Genomic DNA, 12,182 nt, shown 5'->3' on the forward strand with positions numbered 1-12,182 from the left:
TTCCGCCTGGAACGGCAGCCTGGCTCTTGGTTGAGAGCCCCGGGGCTTGTGTTTGAGACACAGAAGCCCCTAAAAGTTCAATGACACGTCCAAGGCCACCCCCCCTCCCCGATCTGATGACTTCTGGTCCAGAGTCCTTTCCAGATGCACTTGAAATGACAGATGCTCATGCAAACACACCATCGGCTGCCACAGCACCACAGAGCCTCAAAGAAGACAGCCATCTGTCCCAATGCATAGAAAAACTGAAGTACAGAAAGACCAGATAACCTCACTGTGATCAGAGAGTGAGCAAATGTGAGGCGGGGGGCAGGTTCCAGGAAAATACATTTTCCTAGCTGGTTCAATGCAGCAGTCCCCTTACAGGTGGGGCCTTTGAAGCTACCACCATTCCAAGGTCAACATGGAGGCAAGGGGGCTCAGTGAGAAGGAGCCAGTCCCCAGTGTGCAGGTTAGAGCGTGGGTAGCCCAGCGGTCCAGCCTTCATCTCGAATCTCCAGCGGGATCAGCAGGAGTATGGACCAGTCCATCACAGGCTCTTGGCCCCTTCCCGGGGTCCTCACAGTCTCCGTTGGGACATATGGCTGTCAGTACCAGCTTCTCCTCAGGGTCCTGGAGGTGATCTGGAACACAAGAGAAGGAATCACCCAACCAGAAGGTCAAGTTTAAGAGTAAGTAAGCTAGGAATGAAAGGGGAGGAAGTTGGCCCCACTAAATATCTACCTAAAAACCACAGTAAAATACATATCGAGAACCTTAAAAAAGTAGATACCCTTTCACCCAGCAATTCCACTTCTAGGATTTTATCCTAAGGAAATAATTAGGAATAATTAGCAGAACTGCCATCTTGCTACCAGCCCAAGGATGAAATGACACGGAGGGTGGCCCAGCGGAGAGAAGGAATGAACTTGGGTCCTCAATGGGGTCACTGGGCCCCGGAATCAATCAGCTCTACAGCTGACTCTACCTGCAGACTATCTTTTAGGTGAGATACTGAATGCTCTTGCTGTTATCTATGTCAGCTTGAGTCATGGTTTCTCTACCTGCAGCTGAAAGCATCCTAAGCTATTTGATGTCCACAGAAGAGACTGGTTGAGTTAACTATGGCTCACCCACATGATGCGATTCAGGCATTAAAAATGATGCATAATCCCTGCTGAGCAGGGAGTCTGCTTCTTCCCCGCCCTCTGCTCCTAGCTCCTGCTCATGCAGTCTCTTGCTCAAATAAATAAATAAAATCTTAAAAAAAAGATGCATAAAATTCCATAGAACTAAACACACACACACACACACACAGACACACACACAAATACAAGTGAAACTGGGGGAATCTTAGTAAGATCTGTGGATTGTTTCAATGTCAATATTCCAGGTGTGATATTATCCTATAGTTTTGCAAGATGCTACCAGTGGGAGAAATTGGGCCAAGCGTACACAGGATCTCTCTGTACGATTTCTTACAACTTCATGTGAATCTACAATTACTTACCATTCCCCTGGAAGAGAAAAGAGGTTATTGATATGTAATTACTGCCATGGAATGTTGCATACTCACAATGTTATTGTGAAGGAAGCAGATTCCAAAACAGTACGTATAAATGTGTCTGTATAATCACATATTTATTATGTATAAATGCAAATGCATAGTCCGTGAATGCAATTTTAATACATTCACTTCTACTTGAGATTAAATAATTTGTTATATGCTACAGGGATGCCTGGCTGGCTCAGTCCAAAAAGCATTCCACTTTTTTTTTTTTTTTTAAGATTTTATTTATTTGTCGGGGTGGGGGCAGAAGCAGGGGGAGCGGTGGGCAGAGGGAGAGGCAGGCTCCCTGCTGAGCAAGAACCTCAATGCTGGACTTGATCGATGCTGGATTTGATCGCAGGACCCTGGGATTGTGACCTGAGGCGAAGGCGGATGCTTAACCGACTGAGCCACCCAGGCGTCCCGAGCATGCAACTCTTGATCTCGGGGTCGTGAGTTTGAGCCCCACGTGGGGCGTAGAGATTAAATAAATAAAACTTTAAAAAAATTGTTATATGCTACAGAGAGGGGAGTTATCCAAGATTTATGTAAAATTGTTTATGATTCCTTTGCTTATGTTTTCCCTTTGGTTTCCAGAAATATCCAAAATGATGTTGGAGAGACCGAAGTTAACATTTTTACAATGGAATGCTTTAAATACCTGATGTATTTGGCAGATGATTCATGTATTATATAGAAGCGTATTTATTACAATTTAAATAGCACAAGGAGATATATAGCTAGGTAGACAGACAGATGCACAGAATGGTCTATGCCAAAATACAGATGATAATTACTTTTGAGGGATGGGAGTAAGCAAATGATTGTCATACTTGTTTTCCTTTCTCAAATATTTTGAGTTTTCACCCGTGATAGGCAGAATTCTAAGACGACCTTTAAGATTTCCACCCCTCAGTGTACTCATCCTATATAATCACCTCCTTTCAGTGCAGGTAGAATCTGTGAATAGGATGGGATGGTCGCTCCCTTGATCAGGGCACCATAGAGGACAACAGTGTGAATTCCTTCTGTGATTGAGTGACATAATCGGAGACCAGAAAAGTCTCCTGCTCCTTGAAGAAGCAGCTGCTGTTGGAGAGACGTGTAGAGGGATGGCTGTCAGAGCTGAGAACAGCCCCAGCTGACGGCCACCAAGAAGGCAGCAGAGAAGTGAATTCTGCCCACAACCACGTGAGCGTGAAGGACTTAGGTTCCAGAAAGGAACGCAGCCCGGCTGACCCTCTGATGCGGCTTAGTGAGGCCCTGCCTGGACTCCTGACCCACAGAAATCGTGAAGAATTAATGCGTGTTGTTTTAAGCCATTGAGTTTGTGGTAACTTCTTACATGCCGAGGGAAGGCTGACACCTCGCCTAATGATTTTTTCAAACATAAGGGACACAAGAAAAGTGTGTTTTAAAACACTGCCCATTGTTTTTTTCTGTAACAGAGCAGTGCTGTTCGGTGCACGTTGGGGCTGTGGGACACATACATTTAGCTGGTTACAACTTATTCCCCCAGCACTTTCTAGCTCTCTCCCAACAGCCTCAACAGCTGCTCCTGTGGACTTCGAAGAACTGTGTCTCCCCGCCTTCTCCCTTTAGCGGCCTGAGGATCCTACCCTAGAAAAGGCTTCTGGCTCAGTTCCTTCCTCTTCATTCCCAAACTGCCAGTGTTGGGTCCAGGCTGCCCATGGTCCCCCCTGGGACTAGACAGTCCCCTCCTAACTGGCTCTGCCTCTAGTGCCTCCCTGCTCCACGGTGTTGTCACCTCTCCAGAACACCCCTCATTGGGACACCCCTGCTCAGAAATGGCCCGCAGCTCACTATTTCTGAGAGACCTGGGTCTAGGGTCCCAATTTGGTCCCAGCCCTCCTTCTTAGCCCCAGCCCTCCCGGTCTCCTGTACTCTCTGCCCCCCACCGGCGCTCCTGACAGGGGCTCCTTTTCTGAGCATGACATCATGCCCTCAAGCCTTCGTTCATACTGCTTCCTCTCCAAGGCTTCCCATTTCTGCCTAGGACAATCTCTAACCCTTAGCGCCAATGTCACGTGTTCCTGATGCTCTCTGGATCCTCAGGGGGAAGACGGAATGCATCTGGCTCCAAGCACCCCACCATGCCTATGGCGGACACCTGCCTTCCAGCCCTGCCCCCACCAACTGCATTCATTAGTGAGAGGCTCATGGGGCTAGGGCCCTACTGGGGGGCCCGTGTGCCTGTTGCCCGGTGGCAGGAGCACCTCACATCACTCACCTCCATGCTCTGCACATGGCAAATGCTCCATGGGTATTGGTCAACTCTATCCCTTAGGTCCCTGTGTGCACAGGACCAACCCCATAATCCCAAGCACCTGGCCCTCAGAAGGCCAGGAAGGCAGCACACTCACCCTGAGCTGGGTCACTGGGGGAGGTGGCATCTGGATCCTTCCCCCGGCTCCAGGGACCCCAGGAAAAGCACGCCAGCAGTGCTGGGAGGCCCGGTCTCTCCCAGGGTCCTGCTGCTAGAAAGAACACAAAGTCCCAGATGCCGCAGGTGAGCATGTTTGACAGGACTGAGAGATTTTCTGTTCAGCAAACCAGGAGCCTCAATTATCAACTGCCCTAGTTCAACCGTTTGATTAAAAAAAACAAAGATTCTGGCGGCGCCTGGGTGGCTCAGCTGGTTAAGTGTCTGCCTTCGGCTCAGGTCACGGTTTCAGGGTCCTGGGATCGAGCCCCAACTCTGTAGCAAGAAGGGAAGGCTGGAGGGCTTGGAGGACAGGAGGTGCTGGGAAGGTTGGGGCAGGAAGGGATCTGGGAGTGCAAAGAACAATCCTGCATCCCTCAGCTCTGCGGGATCCAGCTGTACGTAGTGCCAGTATTTTAATCCTGAGACCCTGAAAAGCTCTTGTAAAACCTTCCGTACCAGGTGCTGATAGCAGTAGTCACCCAGGCTGGGAAAAGACCCTCACTCCCCTTCCTACGCTTCAGGAGAACGTGTAGAGAAACGCAGCAGTGGGTGCACAACCAGAGTGGGTAGCCAAGAAGGATTAGAAAATTCTGGGCCTTCAGTCCCCACACCCTTTCCCCACACTCAGAGTCTTGGCATCTATTCCTATGACTCCGTGGCGCATCCCTAGCTGCACAGGGTCCTAGAAGCTCCTGGCCCCGCCAAACCCCTGGTCCCAGTTCTGTTCCCCTGTCCACCTTGAAACTTGGGCCTCCTGAGGCTTTCTCACCTCCTCTCCCTCCCTCCTAGCTCCCAGCCGAGTCCAACCTTCTCTCCACCAACTTGCCTGCCTTGAGCTAGTCGGCCGGCTCGGCTTTCCCAAGCCCCTGCGTCTCCTATGCTCTCTGGATCCTTCCGGAACAGACTGGACCCCGTGCCCAGGGCCCGCTCCACGCTAGCTGGGAAGGCCTAGTGCTAGGCACCTCCCCTCTCTGGGCCTCAGTTTACCGTGGTGCACAAGGAGTGAAGCTGACCTAAAGAGTTCCACCTTGGGGGCCTCCGGCCCACCCCAGCGGCCCACCGCCCGTGCCCTCCCGGGCCTCGTAGTCTCACCTGGTCGCGCGGGCCCGGCGGCTTGTAGCGCCCTGCAGGCGGCCGCCTGCACCGCCAGGCTGGAGGCCGGGTGGCCGGGACAGTAGGCGGCCGCCTGCACCGGGCCCCCCGCCTGGCGGCCGAACACTGCGCGCAGCAGCGCCTCCAGGAGCCGCAACCCCGTCGCCGCCGCGTCCTCGGGCCCGGCGTCGGCCACCAGCACCCCGACCAGCGCCGCCCCGGCCCGCCGGCGGCCGCGCACGTCCCGCAGCATCTCCCGCAAGCGGCGCCGCGGCTCGCGGGCGGTCAGCGAGGACGCGCGGCACAGCACGAAGACGAGCGGCGAGCGGATGGCGCGCGCCCCCGCCGTCCCGGGCGCCCTCTGCGCCCCCGGCGCCCCGGCCCCCGCGCCGCCCGGCTTGCCCGCGGCTTGCTCGGGAGGGAACACGGCCCGGGCGAAGTCCCGCAGCAGCGCGCGGCTCTGCTCGCGCTCCCACAGCTCGCCCACCAGGAGCACCTGCCCGCGGCCGCCCGCCGCCTCCACCAGCGCCTGGAAGGGCGGCTGTGCCGGGCGCGCGGGCCGCGCCGCCAGTTCCTCCAGCTCGCGCTCCATGCTCGTCGCCGCGCGTCCTCTGCGGCCGCCCCGGCCCTGCGGCGCCGGCGCTGGGGCCCGGAGGACACGCCCCCGAGGGCCAAGCCCCGCCCGACTCCCGGCCCGCGGGCCGGGCTCAGCTGGGCGGGGGCCTGGGGCTTTCCCCGCAAGCGCCCTGAGGGTGGCTCCTCCCGCAGTCCCTGTGGCAGACGCGGGGACACCGGCCGTCCATCTGTTCGTCCATCCATCTATCCATCCGTCCATGCGCCGGTTCCGTCATCCATTCAACAAACACTTGTTGAGCACCTACTAGGTGCAGGGCAGCCAAAGGTGAAGGAAGACAGAAACTTATCATGTGAACAAGTTAGGTCGGTTTGAGACCCGGAGCAGATACTTCTGGGGAGTCCGTGTAGTTTGGGGACCGGAACTTCTTGGGGGGGGGGCTGCCTCTAACTGTGCTGCTTTGGAGTGTTGGTGGGAGGCACCAGAAAAGGAAATGCAGAGAAGGGGGTAGGAAAGTGAGAAAAAAGGGGAAGCAGGGATTTCTTCTCTTACTTCTGTCACTTAATTCACCTTTTGGGCTTTCAGCATTTAACAAAGGCTAATCGAGGGCTCATTATTTCCACAAATACTTATTACCCTGGGCACTGGGGGGTGAAAACCAAGAAGACAGCATTACTCCCTGTAGAGCAGAAAACTTAGGAAGGCAGATGTGGGCACTGATGGTGCTCGGATCTGGGGTGGGGGTGGTGAGTGGTGGTGTAGGGGGTGACAAGAGGATGTCAGTAGGCCAGGTTAGAAGCAGAGCTGCATTTCCTTTAATTCTAAGGGTCTAGGTCAGCTTCATCCAATGGAACATTCTTTGATGATGACAATGTTTTATATTATCTATACTGTCCAATGCAGTAGCCACAAGCCACATGTGACTATTATTACTTGAAATCTGGCTAGTGCAACTGAGGAGCTGAATTTTACATGTGATTTCATGTTAATTAAACATAAATAACTGCATGCGGTTCATGCCTGCAGCATTGGACCGAGCTGGTCAAAGCTCGTTACTTCCACTCTGTTATACACTGTATAGACCAAAGATCCCTTTGGGTCCAGAGCATGTTCATGCTCAGCTGTCTCTTTCTCCATGTAACCCCTAATCCGCTCTTCAGTTACCCTATTCCCTGTCCCCTATAATTATGCTGAAATGTCTCCTCTTGGAGAATTTGTGTGTCCATTCAATAAAACACGCCTTTTTTGAGCACCTACTGGGTGCAAGCATTGGGGATTGGAAGATGTAGAAGCAGCTCTGCTTTAAGACTAATTATCCAGCAGTTGTTTTAGCCAATGTTTGGAGTAAGGACCCTGTATCTTTGTTGTGAGTCTAGTTAATATAAACCTCTTCCCTCTGTGTACCATCTTTGCTCAGGGCAGAGATCCAGGGGCTTGAGTGGGAAAAGCTCCAGATTTGGAGCAAGAAGCCCTGAGCCAGAATCAGAGTTGGGTTCTAACACCAGCTCTCATCTTGTATTTATTGAACATCTCTGCCATGTACCGTGCCCAGTGCTGAGGAGACAGCTGGGAACAGGCCAAATTCCTGCCTTCATGGAGGGGCTGTTCTAGGGAGTGCTGGGAGAGAGAGAGAGAGAGAGAGAGAGAGAGAGAGAGAAAGAAACACATAAATAACTGCTTCAGTTGGTAATCAGTACTATGAGAAAAGTGATGCATGGCTGACAAAATGGTCACGTGTTGGAGATGCTGACAACTCTCTGTGGGTACAATCCTGAAGATGCCACAGAAGCAAGAGGGACTTCGATGAGGATTAAGAAAGGAATGTAAAAACCATGAGAACCTGCCCCTTCCCCCCCAATCCTACCTCCTTGGAGGCAGCAGGGGGTTGGCTCATGGAGTGTGGGAAGAAAAGAGTAGTCCCTGCACCTGAGGGCTGGGTGCTAGAGAAGGGGATAGGTTGAGTGAATGTCTTGTAAGGAATGTGTACTTTTCTCTGCCTACATTGGCTTGGATAGATCATTGCCCAGCCCCAGCCCCCGCCCCCCAGCCCCAGCCTTATGGCCGTCACTGCCATGGTGCTCTGAGGCAGAAAATAGTTGCGCTAGCCAGGAATGGTAATATCAGGCTGGGGTTAGAAGCATAGAACAACGACCAGACCTGGCAACTCCTAGCAGTCCTGGCCCTTCTTCGCCCCTGCCTGGGTCAGGGCATTCCAACCACATGACCTAGCTCATGAAAAGAGTAGTGGCCGGGGAGAGTGCCCAGAAGTTCCCTGAGAAAGGTGCCTGGTAAGTTTCGGGGGTCAGAGGCACCTGGGGGGTAACCAAATTTACATTGTAATGCCAGAGGCAATTACCCCGTCCTCACACCCCCCTTCTTTGAGCTCCCCAGGAGGAAACAAGGTAGAATTTAGGCTTGAGCCTCTTTTAAGGTAGCCAAGGTAGCTGATATCCAGGAGACCATCAATCACTCAGAAAAGTAATGAGAAATCTGGAAAGTTTAAGACAGCAGATTTGTAATACCTGAATTAAGATTCATTTCAGATACTAATAACACAGACTCCAAATAACAGCTAGTAATAACACAGACTCCAAACACAACGAAAGTTTATTTTTCCCTTTTGTAGAAGTGTGGAGGTGGACGGTTCATGGCTGATAGAGTAACTTTGTATTACCAGTTCTTTGAGGGCTCAGGTTTCAATCCAGACCACTATTCCCCCATCTCATCTTCATAATCCAAGCTGGCAGTGAAAGCGCCAGCTGTCACATCTGTATTCCAGGCACCTGGGTAGCAGAGGGCTGAGGAAGGAACAAAAATCAGATTGCCTTCAGATTTCTTTTTTCTTTTTTAAGAAGTTATTGTATTTAATGAACATCTAAGAGGATTCTTTTTATTTATTTATTATTTATTTATTTTTTAAAGATTTTATTTATTTATTTGAGAGAGCGAGAATGAGAGAGAGAGAGAGAGAGCACATGAGAGGGGGGAGGGTCAGAGGGAGAAGCAGACTCCCTGCTGAGCAGGGAGCCCGATGCGGGACTCGATTCCAGGACTCCAGGATCATGACCTGAGCCGAAGGCAGTCGCTTAACCGACTGAGCCACCCAGGCGCCCTGCCTTCAGATTTCTTAACAGCAACACTGGATTTAAGACGATAGTTGAATACTATTTTTAAAGTAGTGCAGAGAAAGAATTTTGAAACAAGATTTTGATTTCTGGCTAAATTATCAGGTATTTATTTATTTTATTTTATTTTTTAAAAATTATCAGGTATTTAAAGGATCAGAAGGTGTCTCACATAGAGCCCCTCTTTGAAAACACCGTTAGAGGAAACACTCCAGCAAGAAAAGAACTAAATACAGGTGTGCCCAACAAGAGTAAGAGGGATTCAGTCGCTTGTTTAAATCACTGTTGTCCACAAAAGGGTGCAGTGCGGAGTCAGCAGAGCACAGCCTGGGTACCTATAGGCTGCAGAGGTGACAGAGCCAGGAGGAGTCCTCCTGAGTGAATGGAAAGGGAACTGACCCCATCTAGGTCACCTCTTTGAGGCAGAGGGGAAGACACAGCAGCTGGCCAGAGAACTGCTCTGAGTTTTGGACTGTCTCGCAAGGCTTGTCTAAAACCAACACACGGGATGGCTCAGTTGGTCTGCTTTTGGCTCAGGTCATGATCCTAACGTCCGGGGATCGAGTCCCGAGTCGGGCTCCTTGCTCCGCAGAGAGCCTGCTTCTCCCTCTGCCTGCAGCTGCCCCTGCTTGTGCTCTCTCTCTCTCTCTGTGATTAAAATAAAATAATAATAAAAACAAATAAAAGAAAACCAACACGCTCTGCCCCAAGCTATTTATTCTCTGGCTTTAAATTTCCAGGTAACAATTCCAAACCTTCCAGTGATGGGATGGAGGATGAGTCAGAAAGGGGGTGGGTGTTAAACAAAGGTCGGAGTCCAGGGCTGGTGCAGTTTATCTTTACCTGTGTTATTTACATGGCAAACGGTCAGGTATTAAATTAACAGGAAACTACAAAGACCTTAAAAAAAAAAGAGAGAGAGAGAGAGACAGGAGGACAAGATGATTTTTTCCTCCTCTGTGTCCACGCCCTTGAAAATATCATCATAAAACAAATAGGCTTTTTCTGATTTCTCTGGTTTTCGATGAAGATGTAAAGTGAAACCGGGATTTCTGAAACAATTTGCTTCTCTGTGGTCCCTCAAGCAGAACTTGGTGGGAAGAGTGACAGAAACATACTGATTTGGAAAAGAAGGAGTGATCTTGGTCTGGTTTGGGGAACATCCTTTGTTCTCTTTTCTCCCGGTCTTTCACGCTACCCTTCCTTCCTCCCTCTTTCCCCTCCCCCCTCCCCTCCCCTCCCCTCCCCTCCCCTCCCCTTCTCCCTTCACCTTTTTCCCTTTGCCATCCCTCTTCTTTCACTTCTTTCCTTCCTCATCCTTCTCCCCTAAACAATTGTTTTTGAGCTTTGAGGAAGGTGGGACCTGGGGAGAGTGTGTGGGCTCTGGGGGAATCCCTATATGCAGAGAAAGATCTGAAATGTGAGGAAACCATGAAGGGGAAGGAAGCTGGGGGGGGGTCCCCAGAACCTAGAGAGGAGGGAGGCTGGGGCGGGAGGTTTCCAGACTGGGTCTGACAGGGCCCTGCGGGCAGCTCCTGTCTCCTGTGCTGCGTCCTGGCTGCAGGATGACCCCAAGGGCACCGCTGTGATCGGACTTCATTTCTTTGTTGTCAGGGTGGAACATTTTCTTTTCTTTTCTTTTTTTTTTAAGATCTTATTTATTTATTTGACAGAGAGAGAGAGAGAGAGAGAGAGCGTGAGAGCGCATAAGCAGGGGGATTGGCAGGGCAGGCATAGGGAGAGGGAGAAGCAGGCTCCCCGCTGAGCAAGGAGCCTGACATCGGACCCTGGGATCATGACCTGAGCGGATGGCAGACGCTCAACAGACTGAGCCACCCAGGCGCCCCAAGGGTGAAACATTATCCTTTCTTCCCTTCTAGATTCTATGGCTGGTCTAATAATTAAATTAACATAAGACAGATTAACAGGAACAAAATAAATTTAATTACATCCATACTGCCCTTCCCCCCACCTCCAAGGACATAAGACTCAAAGGCAGTGGGGCAATCGAGGCTCACATGCCGTCCTGAGCCAAAGAACAGGACAGGGGCCTGGGGCTCCAAAGGGAAGGAGGACAATTCACAGGAAGATGAGAAGAGCAGATGTTTGGTAATCGGGTGTTGGCCCTGCCACGCAGGTAAGTCTCTCTGATTAAAAAAAAAAAAAAAGAAAAAGAAAAAAATAAGCTCTGGTAATAGCTCTTTTTCTGGGCCAGGCCCCCTATCTAAATTCTTCTGGGCAGTTAAAGGAGAAGTAAAAAGCTTTTCCTGAGTCTTTTGGGCCTTGATTGCCTTCAGCTCAAATACTCCACATGCCAAAGTGACACATTTTGGGGTGATGTCTTCTACTCCCCTTCATCACCTACCCAGCCGATGGTTCCTGTCGGGGTACTGGGAATGCAGATGTCTGTGATAGCTGGTGTTCATAGGAGGGTCAAACAGCTCAGTTTTACCTGAAATTTAGGTAAATGAAGGCCTAATGAAGGTCTGTTAAGATGGCTGGGAGAAAGGCCCTAGCTCTAATCCCTACTGCACTCTTGCTGGGCCCGGGATAGATCAGTGGTGTCAGGAGCAGAGGTGGGCAGCCCCCTCCCCACCCCAGGTACACCTGCACAGACTGAGGGAGTTGGGAGGCAGGAAGGCAATCCTCCATCTGCAGAAACGCGCACTCAGCCTGTGCTTGAGCATCCAACCCCCCCCCAATGAGGGGTGCACGTGGGAGACCTGGGAGTAAGGGCTGAAAGAGCATCCATGCAAAAGCGGGGACACCAGCCAGCTCTGCCTGGCATCCGGGAGCAGGTGACAAGCTCGCCTGAGCATTGCCAGCACATCTGCAGCTTCCGCTGGGCGCAACGTTGGGCAAATGCAGCTTCAGCATGCACCTGCTGCCCTGGCCTTGGCCTCAAGGTGACTTTGCGAGGATCCACTGGTGTCAGAGCCTCTGAAACAGCAGGGAGGGGAGCAGCAGCTGACCTGGGCTGCAGTGGCACAGGGTGATCTCGAAGCCACTCAACTTGGTCCTCCCTTACACCCTGCCCTGGCCAGGTCAAGTTAGAGTTTGAGCATGAGTCTCCCAAGATCCAGCCTTGCAGGAGGATGGCACTGGCCCAGAATGGCCAGGAAGTGGCTGGGGTCTCTAAGAGCTGAATGGGGCCTTTATTTCCCCAAGGATGCGAATGTACCAACCTCGCTCAAGCTGGCCCCTTAATTGTCAGGCCTCCAGAGGTTTAAGTGGATCAGAGGGGGGTTATCATAGGAGGCATCCCCCTTCCTCAGCCAGGGCTCAGCACGCACACCCGTATATAGACAGTCCAGTAGAACATCAGTTATGTCCATGGGGTGGGCCTGAGGGTCAGCGCTCATCATGGACTCCCTGCCTGGGTACCTGTGTATCTCATTCTGCACAACTGCTGCCGCC

General features: G+C 51.5%; 1 protein-coding gene across 2 annotated transcripts; it reads right to left on the minus strand.

Annotated features, from left to right (window-relative positions):
• Positions 1–483: 483 nt before the first annotated feature.
• CUNH2orf72 (chromosome unknown C2orf72 homolog) lies at positions 484–5,658 on the minus strand. 2 transcript variants are annotated; one of them, XM_088022019.1, is made up of 3 exons: positions 5,067–5,658; positions 3,902–4,023; positions 484–612 (listed from the first exon to the last, which is right to left on the minus strand). In XM_088022019.1, the coding sequence occupies exons 1-3, from the start codon at positions 5,656–5,658 to the stop codon at positions 484–486; spliced, it is 843 nt and encodes a 280-aa protein (XP_087878145.1). The 2 variants fall into 2 exon arrangements, with proteins under 2 accessions (XP_087878145.1, XP_027960872.1); XM_028105071.2 differs by having other exon boundaries at positions 484–623; positions 3,913–4,026.
• Between the last annotated feature and the right edge of the window lie 6,524 nt (positions 5,659–12,182).

The sequence above is a fragment of the Eumetopias jubatus genome, unplaced genomic scaffold, assembly GCF_037043125.1.
Source record: "Eumetopias jubatus isolate StellerSeaLion01/CBP00866 unplaced genomic scaffold, mEumJub1_p1.0 scaffold_3, whole genome shotgun sequence".
In the NCBI taxonomy this organism is placed as follows: Eukaryota; Metazoa; Chordata; class Mammalia; order Carnivora; family Otariidae; genus Eumetopias; species Eumetopias jubatus.

Coding starts and splice junctions, on each gene's coding strand:
- CUNH2orf72 (XM_028105071.2), bottom strand. CDS start 5,658: ATGGAGCGCGAGCTGGAGGAACTGGCGGCGCGGCCCGCGCGCCCGGCA. Junction 4,027..5,066: donor CGCCGGGCCCGCGCGACCAG/GTGAGACTACGA, acceptor TGTTCTTTCTAG/CAGCAGGACCCTGGGAGAGA. Junction 624..3,912: donor CCCCAGTGACCCAGCTCAGG/GTGAGTGTGCTG, acceptor CTTGTGTTCCAG/ATCACCTCCAGGACCCTGAG.